The sequence below is a fragment of the Sporothrix schenckii genome (assembly GCF_000961545.1).
Source record: "Sporothrix schenckii 1099-18 chromosome Unknown Cont47, whole genome shotgun sequence".
Lineage (NCBI taxonomy): Eukaryota > Fungi > Ascomycota > Sordariomycetes > Ophiostomatales > Ophiostomataceae > Sporothrix > Sporothrix schenckii.
The window spans coordinates 514,837-535,301 of record NW_015971148.1 but is presented as its reverse complement, the minus strand read 5'-3'; the positions used below and the strand labels follow the sequence as shown (position 1 = coordinate 535,301).

At 56.3% G+C, this 20,465-nt stretch overlaps 7 protein-coding genes across 7 annotated transcripts; 4 read left to right on the top strand and 3 right to left on the bottom strand.

The window, feature by feature from the left end:
- Positions 1 to 1,036: 1,036 nt before the first annotated feature.
- Positions 1,037 to 1,576, top strand: SPSK_03663 (uncharacterized protein; the record flags this gene model as incomplete). Its single annotated transcript, XM_016730498.1, has 1 exon — positions 1,037 to 1,576. The coding sequence occupies one exon, from the start codon at positions 1,037 to 1,039 to the stop codon at positions 1,574 to 1,576; it is 540 nt and encodes a 179-aa protein (XP_016584756.1).
- Positions 1,577 to 4,913: 3,337 nt separating this feature from the next.
- Positions 4,914 to 8,771, top strand: SPSK_02952 (uncharacterized protein; the record flags this gene model as incomplete). Its single annotated transcript, XM_016729798.1, has 1 exon — positions 4,914 to 8,771. One exon carries the CDS (start codon positions 4,914 to 4,916, stop codon positions 8,769 to 8,771), a length of 3,858 nt encoding a protein of 1,285 aa, XP_016584755.1.
- Positions 8,772 to 9,892: 1,121 nt separating this feature from the next.
- On the top strand, positions 9,893 to 10,849 carry SPSK_03525 (uncharacterized protein; the record flags this gene model as incomplete). The annotated part of the gene is made up of 1 exon (XM_016730363.1): positions 9,893 to 10,849. The coding sequence occupies one exon, from the start codon at positions 9,893 to 9,895 to the stop codon at positions 10,847 to 10,849; it is 957 nt and encodes a 318-aa protein (XP_016584754.1).
- Positions 10,850 to 11,039: 190 nt separating this feature from the next.
- SPSK_10532 (uncharacterized protein) lies at positions 11,040 to 11,786 on the bottom strand (the record flags this gene model as incomplete). The annotated part of the gene is made up of 3 exons (XM_016736908.1): positions 11,040 to 11,116; positions 11,184 to 11,636; positions 11,684 to 11,786. The coding sequence occupies 3 exons, from the start codon at positions 11,784 to 11,786 to the stop codon at positions 11,040 to 11,042; spliced, it is 633 nt and encodes a 210-aa protein (XP_016584753.1).
- A 412-nt stretch (positions 11,787 to 12,198) lies between these two features.
- SPSK_03098 (C6 transcription factor) lies at positions 12,199 to 14,553 on the bottom strand (the record flags this gene model as incomplete). The annotated part of the gene is made up of 1 exon (XM_016729939.1): positions 12,199 to 14,553. The coding sequence occupies one exon, from the start codon at positions 14,551 to 14,553 to the stop codon at positions 12,199 to 12,201; it is 2,355 nt and encodes a 784-aa protein (XP_016584752.1).
- Positions 14,554 to 15,159: 606 nt separating this feature from the next.
- On the top strand, positions 15,160 to 16,757 carry SPSK_03286 (MFS transporter; the record flags this gene model as incomplete). Its single annotated transcript, XM_016730125.1, has 2 exons — positions 15,160 to 15,270; positions 15,411 to 16,757. The coding sequence occupies 2 exons, from the start codon at positions 15,160 to 15,162 to the stop codon at positions 16,755 to 16,757; spliced, it is 1,458 nt and encodes a 485-aa protein (XP_016584751.1).
- A 171-nt stretch (positions 16,758 to 16,928) lies between these two features.
- On the bottom strand, positions 16,929 to 17,353 carry SPSK_10988 (uncharacterized protein; the record flags this gene model as incomplete). The annotated part of the gene is made up of 2 exons (XM_016737209.1): positions 16,929 to 17,131; positions 17,203 to 17,353. The coding sequence occupies 2 exons, from the start codon at positions 17,351 to 17,353 to the stop codon at positions 16,929 to 16,931; spliced, it is 354 nt and encodes a 117-aa protein (XP_016584750.1).
- Positions 17,354 to 20,465: the final 3,112 nt, after the last annotated feature.

Genomic DNA, 20,465 nt, shown 5'->3' with positions numbered 1-20,465 from the left:
TCACGAGATCTTGAGCTTGGCTCAAGGTCACTGAGCCTTGCCTGGTTGACCAGGTGGAAGTACCACTCCGGGCCGGTGTCGCGATACCGTCCCTCCGTACCGGCCCTCCGTCGTGGAATCTAGATGAGAGTTGCTATTTGTTGCTTTTGTTGGTCAAGCCTTGGCCAATGACGGCTAAACGACACCAAAATTGTGGGGTGCAGCACGTCATGACTTGCCACCCACGTTTCAGGCGACCCACTAGCATCCCACTAACAGCAACCGCCAGGGGCCACTGTCAACGAAAAGCAAACGTCAACAACATCGACGGTGGGTTTAGTGGATAGTGGAAACCATTCGAAGGATGTTGGAGATGGCATACCGTTCGGTCAATGGCGTCTCGGGCGTCTATTCGTTTCCTTTTTTATGCAAGGAATCACGTTTTCAGCACGAAAAGTCCCACAACGTCTTATTTTTATCCATCTCCCCTTTTGTTCGCCTGCCTATTTTCAACGGACAAGGATATTATTACATAACAATGATGCTGCAGGCAGGGTTCATTGGGATCTTTGGTCCCTTCTGCCAGTCTTAGTGCTCCTGTCTGACACGGCAGAATGCATTTTTTACAACTCGACCCTCCAGATCGGGATTTGCTTTGCAGAATCGCAGACGTCATAAGGACGGCCTCCAAGAACGGCCATATGCTCTTGGTAGATGCCGTGACGCGTGCGGAGAATTCAACCGTAGCTAGTAGAATGAACCAAGGAGGCAGCTTGTTTGAGCTTGCCCGTTCGTTGTCTGGACTGGCCATTGCCATGAAAACGTTCTTGGTCAAGGGATTCCTGATGATCTCATCGAAGCCGTCGCCTTCTCGACGTTGGGCCAAGTTCTCATCGCAAACATATATATAAGAAAAGGCCGTTCACTCGTTGGGCTCGCTATTGTTTTCATCTTCATCTTCATCTTCATACACGTCCATCGTCCGACAAATAGCAAATAAGAACACCCACCAACTTTCATCTCCTCTTTATCACGTTCCAACAGCACAACCGCCATCATGGGTCTCCTTCATCCCGATAACCAGACCACGGCCACCGGCGCCACAACGGGCACCACCGGCCATCACCACCACCTCGGCGGCGGCGTCAACCCGGCCACCCACATCCCGGCCACCCAGACCACCGCCACCGGCCCGGCTCCCAACACCGCCGGCCCCCACAGACACGACATCATGAACAAGCTCGATCCCTCGGTCGACAGCGACCTGTCCAAGACGGCCGCCGCCCACACCGCGCAGCACAAGCACAACGTGTCGCCCGCCGTCGCCGGTGGTGTCGGTGCCGCCGCCGCGGCCGGCATGGCCCACCACCACAACCACCACACGCCCCATACCGCGCACCCGGGCGCGACCACGGCCGCGCACAACCACCACAGTGCCGGTGTCGGCGGTGTCGGTGGCGTCGGGGGTGCCGGCGTCGGTGGTGCCGGTGTCGGTGGTGCTGGTGTCCAGACCACCGCTGGCCCCCACAAGTCGGACATGGCCAATCGCCTGGACCCGACCGTGGACAGCCGCACCGGTCTGCGGAAGCAGATCTAAGGGACGGATGTGGGAGCGATGTGCAACATGATACCAACGACTCGAATACGAGATTGAGAGAGTCCCTTTTCCTTTGTTTTCAAATAGTCTATGAAATACACATCGATTCATGATATCACCGCATAAAATTTTTGACCACTTCTTTTGACCAGTCATTTTGGCCAGTTCTCTGTGCCCATAAACAACCCGAGGCGTAATGAATACTCGACAACTGAGTACCAACTAAGGCGTAATTACACGGATGTAACGTCGCCGACGTTCTTCACACGTTCCGATTTGGCATCTTCCGCCGTAGGGCCACAAGTCGGACAAAAGACGGCTGTGCCTTTTTATGTTGACACCCTTCTGGTGCCTCAGATGGATATGTCAAAATACGGCGTAAACCGGCGTGAGAAGGGAGTGGCTGGCTGCCAAGGGAGGTCACACGGCCTTGCTTCTCCATCCTGCAAGGCTGTGCTTTGGCAAAGGGCCAAAAACAGCGGATGAATAGCCACAATCGCTCCATGTTCTGTACGTCATTTTCCCGCCGGTGAACTCGTAATAGGCGCCATGAGAGTATTTGACATATACTTGTTGGTTCTTTAGCCTCGGTCGGCTCCCGTGTTTTCTTCGCATTGGATCTTCTGGGCTTTGCCCATTGTTTCCAGATTTGGAGGCTGCGCGCTGCGAACAATAGCATTGTTTGCGGGACACGGATGGCAGTAACAGGGGTGACAGGGCTGTGCAGATTGGCCAACCGTATTGAGTAATTCGTAACAAGGCCATTTGGGTGGGAACACCAAAGGGGAAAAACAAGGGGACAACAAAAGGCGTGCAATGGACGACAAGGGACGCCACATGCAAACAGACCAAAAATGCTGTCCAGTCGTAATACGTCCGTCGTGCGCCAAGTAGACTCCAGGTCCTGTTTTCGTGTTGCGCACCATACAATTTGGGCAGAATCTCACATACAACGGCATCGCCGACAATCGATCAGCAACCAGTGAGAAAAAAGACCGAGGCGGCAAAGTTGTGCTATGTGGGATGGTGAGCAATCGTGAGTAACAATAACACAACAGGCAAAAGACGATTCGAAAGCGACTTGGCAAAGAATGGATGCCGAGCACGACGACTACGTGGGGGATACGGCAACCCAAAGAGCAGTCCCGTGAATCCCGAGAGTGCAACCCCAAGCCTGCTGCTCATTGCCGCGAAAGGCGGCTTGTGACTCTTTTGGTATGATAACGAGTACGGCGTATTTTACGTGGGTTTCGTATCTCCTCGTGTCAACGGAACATGACGAGAAAAAAGAAAATAAAATGTCTGGTGGGAAGGCGACGCAGATACCCCCAAATAAAGGGTTTTTCTGAACATGTCCAGAGACATACCTTCTCTGGCCAGGCGCGGGCCGACTTGTGCCCATCACAACGTCGCATTGAGAACCGTCCGAGGTGTGGATAGTGGGAGGCTTTGAAGGATGAGCGGATGCCGCAAGGGGGGTGTACTTTTGCGCTCCTAAAATCTCACAACGAAGTGAGGCTCGGGAAGGAAGGATGCTTCTTCGCTCTGGTTGGTCAGCCCTATGCTTATGTGCTGACTGCTCATCTCTTTTCTTTTTTCCCCTGTTTCTTTTCTCTACTTCCGCTGCTCTGGGACAATTTTTTTTTTTGGGTTCCTCACGACGCCGCAAAGGGATGCATTCTGCAGCCTTCCGTTTTCTCTCCCTTCAGCTGGGAACGAGACGACGAAAAGGGAATGGTACTGGCCAGATTTGAGAGCACCAGGCAGCGGATTTCGTCCCGTCAAATTGACGTGTAAGATGGCGGTGGAAACAAACACAAAAAAGTGACAGGCAAAGGCAGGAAAAGAAAAGAAAATCCCACAATTGCCTCGCTAGACACCTACGATGTAATTCGCCGTTTCAGCATACTGGGGCCACAGATCAGTGACTGCTGGGTTGTCGTTTGACGAAAATGGCACGCAAAACAAAAACGGGACTGTCCGCTTCTGTCCGTGATCCTCCAACAATATTACGACGACGGCCAGGGACCCTTGCGTTCACCTCCACCTCGCTCCATGCACCTCCACTCTACGGCCCGTTTTGCGTGACAGCAAACGACATTGCGTGTCTTTCAATACGGGGACGTCCACCCTTGGGCTTTTTCGTGGCGTCTCTGTCCTGTGGTTTCTGTCTCCGTTTTTCTGGTGTCCGTTCCAGGTTCCCTCTTCTTTTCGACTGTCCCTGCTGGTACGGAATAGCATACATTTTGATTTGCACTTGGTACGACCTGTTTTTGTGGTCAGGGGAGAGAAGGGGAAAAACGTGTTTCTCATACCCCATATGCCCACATGCTCCACTTCGTTTTATTGTTTTTAGTTGTCGTTCACCAGTCGCCCCCCCCTCTGACAATTGTCAATATCCTTTTGAGACAGACCACTCCGACCCTCTGCCTCCTCCTCTACGATTTCGCTGTCCTACATCACGGCCGGAGCCTGTCACGGAATAGCAAGGCAGATGCAAGAAAACTCAATGTGCATCAAGACGTTGCAAGCGGAAAGGACCTCGCCCGTCCAGAAACCAAAAATGCCACAAGACTACCTAACCAAACAGAGACGACACAAGCAGCCTCGTAACATATGACAGCCAATATTACTTCGCTAACTCCAGGCATCCCACCGGCCCTCGTTACACACACCCCCATTCCCATTGTTGTTCTCCGTCCCTCCCACACCCATGCCAGCCCACGCGGACCCTGTCCCACCCCATCTCTGCCTTTCCAATGTCGTATCAGTGCTTCCTCTCTGGCACGTCTCGTTCTCATTTCTATTTTCTTGTTCACAGCCGCACTGGTCGTGAGCCAATGAAAAGCGCTCCCTCCACTCCTCCCGACAGGACTCCGTTCTCACTCTCACCACTCGTCCCCTCCCTCCGCCCTCCGCGCTCCCCTCGTGCCCCTTACGGACTCGTTATGTCTTGGCTCTTGGTACATGGGACATTTGTGAGATGGGGCCTGGTGACAAGATGAGGCAGAGCTGAGCAGTCCTCGTTGGTTCTGCCCCTCGCCTGACCCTCCTCTCGTCTGTCGTTCCTTCCCGATTCATCACGTTCTCGCCACGAGGTTGGAAAGGTCCACTTTCCGTTTGTGTTTATATCCTGCCTCCCTCGCTCCTTCCTTCTCGCATTGCACGGACTTGCTCTGATTGTTTGGTACCTTTTATTTTTCATCCTCTTCCTTTCGTTCCTTCCCCGCCCAAGCAGCTGTCACGTACCTGCCGAACTAAAGGTCCAGGGGTCACCGAGAACCGTTTGCCCATTTCGTTTATCTTTTCCGTTTGTTCCGCCCTTCACTCGCCCATCATGCATGCCACTTTGGCATTGCTGGCATTGGCATTGTCGTCATCGACTGTGACGGCACTCGACACGCGCTACCATGCCACACAGAACAAATACGGCGACTTTGTTGCCGACCGCCGCAGGCCGGCGCACCGTGATGAAAAGGCCGGCAACCACTTTTCGAACTGGTTTCACGATATTGTCAAGCACGGCCGCGCCGGCGATGGGCTCAAAGACTACTTCCTCGGCGGTCAGGTGCCCAAGAATGCCTCTTTTCAGACGATCCAGGACAGTCTGAACCTGACCGATCGGCAGTCGGCCGGGACCCAAGATCCCGTCCATGCACCATCCAAACCACACACCGGCCGTGGCGCACCACACCACTGGGATGCTCTGGAGGCCACACAGCTTTTCAAGCACCTCGGCTTCGAGCTTGACGAGACCTGCATCACCGACAAGGCCAACTGGTGGTACCGCACCTACGACGGCTCGTGCAACTGGCTCAAGGCCGGCGAAGCGGGCCAGGGCCGCTACGGCCAGGCCAAGTCGCGCGACTTTGACCAGCACTATTACGCCGACGGCATCGCGGCGCCCCGCGAGGGCCCCAACGCCCGCGCCGTCAGCAATGCCTTCTTCCGGCGCAACTCCACAATCTACTACGAGCACACGCCCCTCCTGCTGGGTCTTATCGAGTTCATCATTCACGACGTGACCTGGTCCCAGGACTCGTCCACCGAGTTTGTCGACGTCGCGATGCCGCCCGACGAGACCGAGTTTGCGCCGAACACGACGCTGCGCGTCTGGCGTGCCGCCGCCGCGCCCGGCACGGGCACCTCACCGCAAAACCCGCGCGAGAACATGAACCACGCGACGACGTGGATCGACGTCTCCTCGTTGTACGGCAGCACGCGTTCCGTGGGCGAGGCGCTACGCACCAAGCAGGGCGGCCGTCTCAAGACGCAGGAAGTCCTTGGCGGCACCACATGGAAGGCCCCCGAGAGCAAGAAGACGTCCTACCTGCCGTTCGACACCATCGGCGTGCCCGTGCGCAGTCCCCCGGGTATGGATCCGGCCTCGCTCTTTGCCGGCGGCGATCCACGCACCAACGAGGACTGGGTGATGCTGGCCGTGCACAGCCTGCTCCTGCGCGAGCACAACCGGCTGGCCGGCATCCTGGCGGACAAGCGGCCAGACATGGACGACGAGCAGTTGTACCAGACGACGCGCCTGCTCATGTCGGCCAAGTTCCAGCTCATTGGCAACTCGTACCAGATGGCGTACTTTGAAAAGGACATGCCGTGGCCGCAGGACGACGGGTTCCCCCTCTTCCGGGAGATCCATGGCGAAGACTGGCTGCAGATGAACCCCGCCAACACGTACCCCTGGCCGCTGGCCATGAAGGCCGGACGCCCAACTGTTGTGAGTGCGGAGATGGCGGTCGTGTACCGCTTCCACGAGTTTATTATCAACGAGTTCCCCATTGTCGATGCCGGCGGCACCACACTGCACAACCAGAGCCTGTTTGACACGGGCTTCGACGCAAAGGGCTTCATTGGTGCCGGTCTCGAGAACATTCTGCGCGGCGTGGTCTCGACGACCATTCCCAACTTCAAGAGCGGCGTCGACGAGTCGTTCCGGTCCGCCGGCAAGTACCGCGGCAGCCCCTTTGACATTGTGACGTGGTCCATTGTGCACGAGCGGGAGCAGGGCCTGCCCACGTTCAACAACTACTTCCGCGCGTACAACGCCCAGAAGCCGGACGTCCCTGTGCCCATCCGGGAGCGCTTCGAGGACTTTACCACCAACCCGGAGCATCTGGCCGCCCTCAAGACGCTGTACACGTCGCCCGACGAGGTCGATCTCGTCGTCGGCTGCCAGCTCGACGAGACCATGTTCCCGGCCACGTCCGTGCCCAAGTCGTCGCTGATTGTCAGCCTCTTCAACTTGATCAGCATGGGCAACGCCGACCGCTTTTCCGTGGGCTATGCCGCCATGCGCTGCTGGCTCGTCGACAAGCCGTGGGACTGCCACCCCAGCAATGCGCTCGAAGACCTGCTCTGGAAACCCGTCGCCAAGGAAGGCTTCCCCAACTTTCGCTTCTATGACGACTTTTGGATGGAGGAGCTCGACTTCCAGGCCCATGGGCAGAATTTGCTGTGGCGCATCGTCACGGAGAACACCGACATCAAGTGCCTGCAGCAGCACCCGCTCTTCCCGGCCGACCCCAAGACGAACCCGGTCTTGTGTGTCCAGCCACCGACCAAGGTCAACTTGGCCGTGGTTGCGTCCACGGCGACCGAGGTGACGCTGTCTCTCGTCAAAGCGCACTACGTTTCGATTCTTGCTACGGTGCTGGCCGTTGTTGCTTCCGTTTACCTGGTCCGGTACGCCAAACACCGCGAGGACGGCTTCCCGCGGGTTCTCTATGGCTGGCCGGTCCTAGGCGAAGGCTATGCCTTTCAAAAAGACGCAAAGGCTGTGCTTCTCAAAGGCCTCCAGAAATTGGGCAGCCGTGCCGGCCCGTCCAACGCCTTTGGCATGCACCTCGGTCCACAGACTCATTATCTTCTGTCACAGCCGGCTGACTTGCAAATGATGCTCGACGACAACCCGTACGGCGTGCACTTCAACCTTGACAAGTTCTTTGCCGGCCTCGGCGCACCCATTTTCTTGGGGAAAGACGTCTTCTCCATCAACCTGCACGCTACCCTCATCCGTACGCACCTGGGCAACCCGGACACCGTCCGCCAGTTCGGTCCCACCATCGCAGCTGCTGCCGAGCGCTACCTGCGGGACAACCAGCTGGCACCGAGCGACGGTCGCCCTGTTGTGCACCAGACGCTGAGCAGCTGGATGGACCGTTTCAGCACGAGTGTCAGCGCGCGCTGCATGCTTGGCGCCGACGCCGACCAGCACCCCGAGCTCATTGACCTGTTTCTCAAGTTCAATACCACCGTCGACACCGTCATGCAGCTGTCGAGTGTGCTCCCTTCGTTCCTCAGCTTCATCCCCCAGATCCAGATCAACCGCAGCTACAAGGAGTTTAGCAAGATCTTCTTGCCCATTATCCAACGCCGCCGTGCCGACCCGGCCTCCAGCCAGGACGGCAACGGCCAAGGCGGCCTGCTCGACTTTATGCCGTTTATTTTGGAAGCCGTCGACGACGACCATCTGGCGTCCAACCTGGTGGCCATTTCCGTCTGGATCGGCCTGCGCAACCTGCAGGTCAGCGTGACGTCGACGCTGCTGGACCTGATCAACGAGCCGGGCCTGGCGGACCAGGTGGCGGCCTCGGTGAAGGATGCCTCCCTCGACACCCTCGACACGTTCTCGTTTGCCGCCAAGGCCGCCAACAGCAAGGCCAATGGCAAGACCAACGGCTCGGCCAGTGCTACTTCTGGAGGTGGCACGTCCGGTGCGCCTTGGGCCCTCCTCCGCAGCGCTGTTCTCGAGTCCATCCGGCTGTGCGGCACCATCACGGGCCCCGCCCGCATCATTGCCGCCACCAAGGCCCTGCCGCTGCGCTCGGATCCGGCCGTCCGTCTCCCGCCCGGCAAGGTCGCCACGCTCTCCACCTGGTACACCCACCGCCAGACCGCCAGCTTTGGCCCCGATGCCGCCCAGTACCGCGCCGACCGCTTCGTCGACAGCAGCCCGGCCATTGGCAGTGTCCGCAACATCTCGTTTGGTCTGCAAGGACCGCGCATCTGCCCGGGGCAGTGGTACGTCCAGGAGGCCATTTGCATCATGGTGCAGCACCTGCTGGCTGGGTACACGTTTACCCCGTCGGTGACGCGGCTGGGCGATGCCGACAAATACATTTACCACGCGGGCGTGGTGACACGGAAGGAGGTGCCAGTGACGGTGACCAGGAAGGTGTAAGGGTAGCAACGCTATGCTTTATTCCCTACCCGACGAATCTGCCCTATTTCCTCGCGCCTTTCTATTTGATTTTTTGGGGCCTGTGGAGTTGGGCGCTTGTCTGCATGGCTTGCATCTGTTTCATATATATTTTCATTTGATTGTTGCCGTATGATTTGGTGGAGACCGACTTTTCAAATTGAATATTTCATTTGAGGTGTGCGTTGGAGATGCATAAAGAAATGGCATGTTAACATGATGGATACAATACCTAGTACTGAGACTGTTACTGTAGAAATAAATTTGTTCTAAAATAAGAGGCTTTTTTGTTAGAAGCGATGACAGTAAATTTTGAAAATGAAATACTGCCACGGAAATAAAGACTGTTGTTCACATACACTGTTTTGATTTTATGTATTTTTTTTTTTTTTATTTCATTTCTTTTCCTTTAAAAATAAATAATAATGGGGTATATGAGAAAAAAAATCGAAATGGCACCATCATTCACATAAATAAAAGGTAATACTTTAACAAAACTCAAACAAAAAACATCGAAAAGCGTCGAAAGTGATAACAATGATGAAATGACCAACAATCGTCGTGTTCAGTCTGATTAGCCTTCGTCACTATCCACAGTGTGGTTCCCAAGAAAAAAAATAGGGGACAGCTCCAATCCTGCAGCTCCAATTCTGCAGCCTCCTAAGCTAGCCAATTCTAGCCAATTATGTCGCAGTGACCACATGCATCTTCAGGGACCTTTTGTCTGAAGCGAGACTACACGTTTTGCGACTAGTGACCTCGAAAGGCCAAGAAAAGGAGGGAAGGTGGCATCTTCTCCATTTGCGCTTCCCCTTTACGATATGCGATTGTTGCTTCTGACGACAAGACCATTTTTGCGAAGCTTCCACGACGACGCGCCATTATTGGAACGTGGTGAGGCGACCGTTTGGCAACACACCATTCGAACCCCGACAACGACGACCTCTCAGCTGCAGGTCAAAAGCGGACAGTCCAACGCGCGACGAGATTCTTTGCGACGGGAACATCCCAATCCCTGGTGCATCGCGACGGCTCCGGCCCATTTTCCTTTGTCTCCGACAACACCCTCCTCTCTTCCACACACACACTCACAGACGCACACAATGACGCGACAACTACGGCTAGCCTCGGCGCTGCTGCCGGCTTTGCTCCTGGCGCCCGCTGTCGCAGCCGTCGAGCTCAACCTCCCCTCGTACCACTACGGCGACGCCATCCATGTCGAGTGCATGAACCGCAGCGCCGAGACGGGCGAACACATCCAGCTGGCCAACAACGAGATCCAGTGGGTGCCGTTCCCCGTGTGCAACGAGACGCAGAAGCCGCTCGAGTTTCACTACGGCATCGAGGGCGAGGTCAACTGCACGATCCCGCTCGTCACCGACCCCTTCTTCCACCTGCTCGAGTTCTATCTGCACGCCGACGCGCCGCTCATGTGCCGCCTCGCCAACCGGCCGCCGCCGCACATTGAGACCATCGGCGAGCGCCCGTACACGCCCGAGTACGTGCCCCTCGTGTTTGCGCTCGCCGGCACCCTGCAGATGAGCCACCTGCACATTGCGTCGCACCTCAACGTGCTGCTACACAGCACGCCCAAGCACCACATCCACCCGCACGACTCGGGCGTCATCGACTCGGGCGTCGCCTACAGCACGAGCCCGCTCGGCCACAACGTCCAGGACGGCGCCAGCGGCGAGGTGCGGTCGACGGGCGGGCGCACGGCGGCGGCGGCGGAGCACTCGCGGCGGCTCATTATCGGGGACCCGCTGCCGCTGTCGTTTTCGGTGCGGTGGTTCCCGACGCCGCACCTGCCCAAGACCGAGGGCCGCGTGGAGTGGAGCGGCATGGGCAGCCACATTGGGCCGAGCACCGTGTTTTACAGCCTGGTGTCGTTTCTGGCCGGCCTCATTGTGTCGGCCGTCTACTTTTTCGGGACGGTGCTGCCGAAGCGGCTCAAGGGCCGGGGCCTGGGCGGGGCGACGCCGCTGGGGTACGGCATTGGCACGGGCAGCAGCGGAGTGGGCAACGGCTGGGGCATGGTGCCGAAGCGGGCGTTGGATTAGGGGGAGGGGACAGCAGTTGCGTGTCTGTTGTCTGTTGTCTGTTGTCACTATCAATTTGTCTGTTTTGATGTCCTTGGGCGTTTCAAGCGGGTGCTAATTTGGATGCCTTGGTTTCGTGTATTGTACTTTGGTCTTAATTACTGTAACATCTCTAGACCTTTACCAAATATCACCTTTTTCATTGTTTCAACTACTGCGTCTTTTTGGTGCTGTCGACGTTGAAGCGGGCCAACAACCGACTGTACATGTCGACAAAGAGGAGCGCGGCTGCATTGTGTGAGTGGACTGACGTAATGACGTAACGACGTAGGGACGCAGGGACGAAGCAACTCACGCATGGCAAAGTATGGCCCAAACAGCTGGTAGCGGAAGACGTTCTTGTCTGCCTCCGAGTAGACGGCCGGGCTCCAGTACCCGACGTCGTGGATGCACACGGCCGTCGTCAGCGCGGTTTCGAATGCATAGACAAGAAGCAGAAGCTCCCACGGGCCCGTGGTGGATGCCGCTGCGTGGGAGGGTGCCGTGGCCGTTGCCAACCGGGCAAACCGGTACACCGAGTAAAGCACAATGGGGAGCGTCGCCGCCATCTCGATCCACAGAAACAGCGCCATCCAAGGGCCGCCGGCGCCCACGGCCGCGCCCGAGGCCGGCGTCCAGTCCATCAACGGGTCGTTGTACGTCGTGACATACCACTGCCGGAACGTGTGCAAGAAGTGCAGCGGTGCGCCCGGGTCGGCGCACAGCCAGGCAGGGTAGGTGTCGACGGCATCGACGCCTAAGGTGTCAGCTGTGTGGACAGAGCGGTAGTTTGAATACGAGGGATGGGCGACCTACAAAGAATGACGGGAATCTGGAGGCAGAACCAGACCAGCCAGATGCGGTCGCGGGTGGTTTGTGAGAGCGGCATGATGACGGCGTATTCTGTTGGGGGAAGCATTAACGTGCGAAACGGTACTTCGATGAAACTCTGAATTGAGAAGCGCGTTGCTATGATGTTGACATGAAGGTCGTGTGAGACTGGGAAATTAAAGCCCCAAAATTGTGGTGCAGGGGACTGGATGTCCACTAAAGGTGGCGGGGCTAGCGGATGCACGCCCTGGAGTGCGACGTCAGCCCTACGTTAAGTGGTTATTCCACGGTAGACAAGAAGGGAATGTGAGTTCAAATTATGATGCATTTGAGAAGGTCAAGCTATACAACTAAAAGAGGGCCATGGTGTAAAGCTTCTCGAACATGAATGCATTTGCCATTGTTGGGATAATCTGCTGTGATTGACAAACTACAAACTCGGCCCAATGAATGGACTACAATTTCACATTTCATGCATACGTCCTTTTCCGTCGTCCCCATCATTGCATATACACCATGCTCATCTCATTCGAACCCGTGTTGGTTGCGTTCGCATTGTGACTGCCATCGCTGTAGGTTTCAAACAGAGTCTGGTACACGTCGTCGGAGAGAGCAAAGCCGGGACTCAGCAGCAGGTCGACGTTCCAAAACGTGGCAGGCTCGTCCCACCAGCCGGCGTCCGGCTGTTGTAGGGACAGGGCAGGCTGCTGTTGTGGATGTGGGAGACTGGACCGGATGTGGTGTGTGTGCGGTAGACCCGGTGGCAAGCTCTGGTGCAGGCTGGGCACGAAGTGCTGGGCAAAGGGCTGGGCAGACGACGTTGGCGTGACGGTGGGTGTTGGCGTGGGCATTCCAGCGTCGTAGCTGTTGTGACTGTGCATGGTGTCGTCTTGGTGTGGAGGCGGATACTGTTGTGTCTCGAGGTCGATGGGTTGCGCGGTCGTTGTTGTAGGTGGTCTCTCTCGCACGGTTTGGTTTTGCTGCCGTGGCTCGGGCAGCGCTTTTGGTGCCGTCTCTGTTGCCGGAGGGTGCCTGTCCGCCACGTCCTCAGCTGCCGCCGACGTCGCAGGCGCTCCCTGCTGCAAGATTTGCTGGGCCCGTGAAAACAGACGGTGGATCACGCTCGCGCTCCAATAGGTTCGCCGGATGTGAGACAGCACCAGCAGACACAGCCCCAGCTTGTTCTTGCCGAGGCTGCGCAGCAGCGGCGTGGCTGCCTTGCAGAAATCAAACAGGTGGATCTGCATGGCAGGCACGAGCGCTGTGATGGTCATGGGCTTGAGCTGGTGGATGGCGTCGAGCTCGATGAGGGTGTTGAGGGTGTCGTTGGTGCGGGCGGCGGCGGCACGCGCACGACGGGCGACGTCTCGCTGCCAGGCCGGACTGGCACCACGGGGCAAGGACGTTGGGGCCTGCAAGAGGTACGGCCGGTACAAGATGGCCGCGATGGCATTGTAAAAGAGGTCGACGTGCTTGGCATGGAGACGGAGATGGTCGGCCATCTCGGGGTCGTCTGCAGCTGCAGCATCCGACGGCCCGCAGGCCCGAAGCTCCTTTTCAAAGGCATCAATGTCCTCCAGCGATGGCGGCAGACCTTGCACGCGGTAGTGGGCGCGCACAATGCGGCCGAGCAGGGCGCTGATCGTGACGAGACGCAGCCACATGCGGGCGAGGGATGCCGCGGTCTCGGCACCCCCAGCCGGCACAAGATGCTGGAACGCCGGGCTGGCAGCCGCGTCCAGGTCGCCGGAAAAGTCGTCGAGCACGGGGAGTGGCACGTCGCAGTCTTCGTCGTGTATGCGCATAGGCCGTCCCTTGGCAAGAGCCACCCAGCGATCCCGCACCAGACAGGTCCACCAGATACGGCGGACGAGGCTGGCCCGGCGGGCATGGTTTATGTCGCCACCGTCCTCGCGTCCACGTCGCGTCGGCTTTCGATGAAACCCCAACGACTGCGCCAGACTGATGGCAATCCCCACCCAGTGCCACGCGCCCGTGTGGTCGTAGGCGTCCGTGTACCAAAAGCCCATGAGCAGCACCGCCTGGATCAGCGTCACCTTGTCCGTCGACCGGTCCAGGTCGTACAGGCACTTGGCCCGCGCGTACATGGCCTGCTTCATGGCCTTGCGGGACGCATAGCCGGTTTTGGCGAGCACGTCGTCGGACACGAAGTTGGCCGCCGCCAGACACATGCTCCAACAGAGCAGGGGATGTAGCCCAGCAGCGCCATGGCGTCTGTACGCCCTGAGCACATCGGCGGCGTCCAGGATGGGCATGAAGAAGTGGACGTGCTCAAAGTAGACCTGCACCAGACCATCGCTGAGATCCGATGGCAGTGTCTGGAATGCGCCCTCGTGGCGGAGATAGGCAAGCTCGTGGGCCGCCCACAGACTGTTGGCACGATTGCTCTCCCCGTTGTCTCGCCCCTCCACAGCATCCGGCACCCTTGCATCTTGTGGCGTTTGTGGATGACACAGCTCATAGACCGACTGGCGAGGCCCTCTGTTGTCGCCAATGTACGATGTTGCATCGTCATCTGGCAGCCGGCCGTCCGCTTCGGGGGTCAGACGGGAGGGAGATGCCACGCCAGACGGCCCCAGGGTAGGTGCTCTCTCCGGCGGCGAGCGAGGCACAGGCACACCGGGCTTGACGGCTGGCGCCAGCGGAGCCACTCGCGACCGTCTTGGTTTGTGCTTCTTTCGAGGCACTGTGACGCACTCGACACTGCCGTCCCGACAGTTGGTGCACGGCGGCCCAGTCTCCGCCACATTGCAGCGCACCTTGCGGCGGTTGCACGTCACGCAGGCCACACGCGATCTTGCGCGCACCCGGGGCGTAGGTGGGCCGCAATCCATTGTCATGGAGCTGCTCTCATGCAGTTAGATCTTGTGGTCGTTGTCGGTAAAAGTGGTAAAATTGTGGAAAGGTAACAAAACTGTGCAGGGAGATGGCGGGCCATTCGGCATATTTGAGGAAGGAGCGCCCGGGGCCATTTACGGCAAATTCGGCAATTATCCCCAGGTTCCTTAGCGTCTCCCCGCGTTCTCCACGATTTCCTGCTTTTTTATCCTGTTGCCTTTCTTTATGTTCATTTTTACGCTGTCGATCCCATTTCGCCCAACTTCACGTCATGTTCCCGTCTGGCTTTGGCCGGGGTTGCACACCCCGCAGCGTCACACGAGGTATCCCGCAGACTCGCTGACGGGACTTGTGCCTGTTTATCGTGCTTGGCTGGCTCCTTCCTGTTTCTTTTCTTCTTACCTTCTTTACTTGCCGAGTGGGTTGCACCTTCCCGGAGCTGCACCTGCCGCACCACGGCAGCTATAAGTACACGGCCACCTCGTGATCTCATAACACGACACGGCACGTCAACCACTGAGTCCAGCAGAGCCTTCACGTTGCGTCTTTGTCTTTGTCTACCTTCCTCTGGATCCCACTGCACACCTTCCACCATCAACACGATGCACACGCCGGACACCAAGCCCGATCCTGTCGTGATGGTCGAGGCTGCCAACGCCAAAGAGGAGGCCCTCGACGCCGACGTCTTCTCGCCCGAGGAGGAGCGTCGTTTCGTCCGCAAGATTGACTTTTGGTAGGCCCCCGCTGATGCATCCCATATTCCGTATCCCGTATCGCTGTCGCTGTCGCTCTCACTGTCCCGTGCTAACTTGCCAGGATCATGCCTCTCATGATGTTCACATACTTTCTGCAGAGTTACGACAAGGGCATCATGAGCGCGGCCACACAGTTTGATTTTAATGCGGATCTCGGTCTCACGACGATTGTCGGCTACACCGAAACCGGCACCCCCATCACCAACAACCAAAAGTACGCCAACGCCAGCATGATGTTCTATGTCGGCTACCTGATCGGCACCTACCCGCAAATGTACCTGACGCAGCGGTTCGGCGTCACGCGCGTCATCTCGTTGTCCGTACTCGCCTGGGGCGCCATTGTCATGGCCACGAGCGCGTGCTCCAACTATGCGGGCATCATGGTGGCGCGTCTGTTCCTCGGCGTCATGGAGGCGGCCGTCGCGCCGGCCTTTACGGTGCTTGTTACCTTCTGGTGGACGCGCGAGGAGCAGGCCCTGCGCACCAGTCTGTGGTACTCGTGTGTCGGCATGGCCACGATGCTGTCGCCGCTCATCAACTACGGCATCGGGCACGGCGTGCACGGCGCCCTCCACGAGCCCTGGAAGTACATGTTCTTGATCGTTGGCGCCGTGACGGTCGCGTGGTCGTTTGTCCTCGCCGTCTTCTTGCCCGACACGCCGCTCAACTGCGCGCGGCTCCGCGACGACGAAAAGGCCCTGGCCGTGCGCCGGCTCGCCCGCAACAACGCCGGCACCGTCAGCCGGCAGTTCAATGCCGCTCAGTTCCGCGAGGCCTTTTTGGACTACAAGACGTACAGCAGCGCCCTCATCATCCTGCTGACGGGCGTGCCGTCGGGCGCCATCGGCACGTTCGGCACCATTGTCATCAACGGCTTTGGCTTTGACCATTTCGCGTCGCTCGCCCTCACCAGCCCCATTGGCGCCATCACGGCCCTCTCCATTCTGCTGGCTGGCTACGTCACGCGCCGCTGGCTGGGCCTGCGCCACGCCATCATTGTCGTTTTGGCCCTCGTCTCGATCACGGGCACGCTGTTTTGCTGGTTCGGGCCGCGCAGCAACCGCGGCTTTCTGTTTGCCGGCGTCTTTTTGCTGGCCGTGCAAGTCGCGGCCGGCGGCCAGGCCGTGTCGCTGGCGGCCTCCAACACGTCCGGGCACACCAAAAAAGCGACCGTCAGTGCATCCACCTTCCTGGGCTACTGCATCGGCAACATTATCGGGCCCCTCATCTTCGGCGCGTCGCCGGGCCCGCTGTACCATGCAGGCTTCCTGGGCAGCTTTATTTGCCTCGTCTGCGTCGTGGTCATCGCCATCGTCACCTACATTCTACTGCGTCTCGAGAACCACAGGCGGGACCGGCTGGCCATGGCGGGCGGTGTGCGGCGGCACACGATTGACGAGGACCTGACGGACAAGCAGAACGAGGACTTTCGGTATGTCTTGTAGAGACAGTGAAGGAAGAATGTTGAGCATGGACTAGTCGGTGCAAAGTCTGTTTATATTGAATCTCAGAGTGAGGTGATTGGCCCCTGAAAGGGCACTGCACTGGAGAAAGTCAATACAGTGTATGTAGCGGGAAGCAGCCAAAAGAACATTCAGAGTACAGCATAGGCAGCCTCACGACTCAGACTGTTTTGACTGTCTCTCACGGAGACCTTTCCGCAGGTCGGGCGCCTCTTGCACACTGTCGCCGCCATGTCTCAGCGCGCGTCCCTCGATGTAGTTTTGCAGCTCGTCCTTGTCCCGCGGCAGAACGGCTGCGCGCGAGGCCGAGTAGCGGCTGCCCTGGTGGGCAATGGATGCAATAAGTTCGTGCAGAGCTTTGCTGACGTTGTTTTGTCTTTGTCTTTGTCTTCGTCTTCGTCCTCGTCCTTGTTGTGTTCAGTACTACCACAACAGGCTGCCTGGAAGAGCACCTGCAGCCACTGGGGTGTGTCCTCGGCCGCGCCGTAGGCATGGTCCAGCGTGGCCCAGTCCACAGTGTCAAGACCGGGCGGTGTAGGCCGGCGTGCTTCGTCTTCTTGGGGCGTGTTGTCACGCATCGTGGCCATAGCGAGGTTCAAAAACACGGAAATGGAATATCGAGGTGCAAGCGATCAATTGTGCGTATGTACATATATGTACATGTACTCAGTACATGTACCGCGCCGTACCAGAATGACCCACTCATGAGGCAGACAGCCGGCAAGGAGACAAGGTGTGGGGTCTGTATCTCCGCACTTACACCCTTTTTCTGCAGCCACTAACTCTTGTCCAGCGACGTCGTACGTCGGTATTACATCTTGTCAAGTTATAAATCATGAGCCCACGATGCCGATGCTGAAATACAATGCTTACTACCGTCACAAGCATCACATGGATGAGACACTGGGTGCAAATTACTTAGTGTGCCAAAAGGAAAGAGCGGTGAACTCAAAGGACAGAATAGAGGCAAATGTTGCGGAAAGCAGAGAGACAGAGTTCAAAATGTAGAGTTCAAAATGCGCTTTGACTTGCCACCATCCATGCATCATTCCGTCATTCTATTCTCATCCCAGCCCATTGCATCCTGCGCAGTCATCCACGACTGTTATTGGTACAAAATCCACGTCATCCCCGCGCTACCCAAGACAGCCAACAAGCACTTAGCCAAAGGTTCTTAGCTCAGTCCGCACACACAAAATCCCTAGAACCTTGTCGTCTCCGGCGTATAAATAGCCAGCCTCTCGCCCGCAGAAAACGAAAAGCACTTGGGGGTTTTCAACTTTCGGAACATCGTCGTAACGGGTAGCCTCATTCCAACAGTCACGCCTCGGGGCCGATGATCATCTCTCGGAATCAAGAACCATGTATCCCTCTTGGATGGACACATTGGACGCTCGATGACTAGATGTGATGCATTACTTTTCGTCAGTGAGAGGCGAAAAGAAGCGGAAAGAAAAGACCGGGTTGTCCTCCCTCCAATGCCCCTCAGCTCAAACTTTAAGATGTCATCGGACGGTTCGGGTCCTCATTCAAAAAGTCTCATCTCGGGGTCTTAAGGGAAGGTCTCACCTTGTGGGCACCCCCATGGCAATTCTGCAACACCAGAACCGTGTCTTCCTCTGATGAGTCCCTCTGATGAGATGCACTGGACGCTGGATCGCTGCAGTTGGTGCATGGTATCGATCGCAAGTTCTGATGTCATCTTCCGTCAGTGCGATGCGAATAGTCATAAGAAGCGAGAAAGAATGAACAATGGCAGAGGTTTCAATCAATGCCATCATCGTCAAAAAGGTATTGGTAAGACTCACCTCTTGAAAACCCCATCATCGCTCAAACGTCTCGGAACCGGTGCTCATCTCAAGAGGATGCATTAGATGCTCGATGTGTGTGATCACTACTTTCCGACAGTGAGATGCGAAAAGTAAAATAAAAAAAAACCAAAAGGAAAAAAAAAGCCCACAGCGAAGCCATTTCCCATAGAGAACAAGAGCCCACAGAGAATAAGAGCCCACAGAGAACAAATTTCTCAGAAAGTCGTAACTGGTTCTTGAACCTTCCGTCACTCCATAAAAATGGTCCGGGATTTTATTATCATCATTGAAAATAAGGACAGTCTCACCTTTTTTCTGTTCTACATCTCTCAATCATCACCAGAACCAGTGGTCTTGTCTTGAACAGGATTTTTTTGGACGCTGGGGATGTTTGCAGTCGATGCGAGGCAATGTCTCAAAAGCTGAAAGGCACATTTCAGTCTCCAATTTTTTGTTACCAAACCAAAGACACGCAGTGTTGGTCAAGGCCAAATGCTGTTGTTGTTGCTTCATCTTTCGGATGGGCACTGGGGGATCGGATGGGCACCGGGGGATCTTGAGATATCGGGGGAACCATCGACCTGACAGAGAGAATGGGTTAGCGTGTGTTGGCAAGTGTCAAGACATGGCTTGGAGGAGCACGGGAGAGGACTGTACCTTGAGGCTGAGGTCGAATACTATTGTGGTCGGGGTGGACTAAGGTGAGTGCCAAGACATCGTGGAGGCAATGTGCATAGCGAAGAAGGAGAAGGATGAAGCCAGTGAAGAGACGAGAGAATGATGAAGGGCAAGGTGAGGGTGGAAAATATAAGACATGGCATCAGTGCGAAGGTAGGTTTGATCAAAAGGAGAGGAGAGAAAGGAGGACGAGAAGCGACGGGGATGAAAGCATTCTGGACGGTATTTGTATATTCATTGAATAGACGGCTGATCAGGACTGTTTTGGCCGTAATTGGACACAACTGGCTCCTTTTGCGTTGCGCTTTCTTTTTTTGCAATGTTATGATTTCATGAGACCTTGATGGCCGTTCAACGGGGACGATCGAATGCATCCAGAGGAAGGAACCACCCAATCGCGTCACCTTAGATATCGTAGACCTTTTTTAAAAATAGGAAGGAACAAGGCGCTCATGCTGTGAATTTAGAAAGAGCGATGACGAGAAAACGGCATGCTTACCACAAGCAAGGCCACATGATCCATCTCTATCGAAAAAAAGGAAAGAACGAGGCAGATTGTTTTGGTGTGCCCCGGGAAACAAGCAGGCTACGAAGAACGGCAGAAGGAGCAGACGAACAGATACGGCAGTCTCTATCCAAAAGTATCGCGTGCTTCCGATGTAGGAAGAAACGCTTGAGCGGACAAAGCTACAAGACACGACAAAGTTTGCTTGCTCCAAAGACAAGCACAAGGGCGGGAACTGCTTTACGTGCGCAAAATAGATACCACTCGACCGACGGTTCATCGGTAAGAAAGGGGAACAAGAAAGAAAAGCTCATGCGCAGTCAATAGGTACTTTCGCCGCCCAAAAGAAGTGTATCACAATGGAGAGGAGAAAGAAGCGGCACATCTGCAAGCCCTCTCAGAGCTTTGAACAACTTTTGGTACGCAAAAGAAGTGGCAAAGATTCTTGAGGAGCTTACGGGAAGGAGAGACGGAAACTTGAAAACTGACCGGAAGGAGTCCCGAAAGAATCGAATGTTCACGACGAAAGACCATATACTCGATAGAAGGAATCATCCTATCATCACATTGACATACTAAATGACAAGTTTGTAGCAAGGAAAGACCCAATAGCAATCAAGAAAGAGCTATCTCTACGCCTACATTTTGTTTATATTGAATCTGAGAGTCTGCGCGCTTGCTGGAAATAAATTAGCT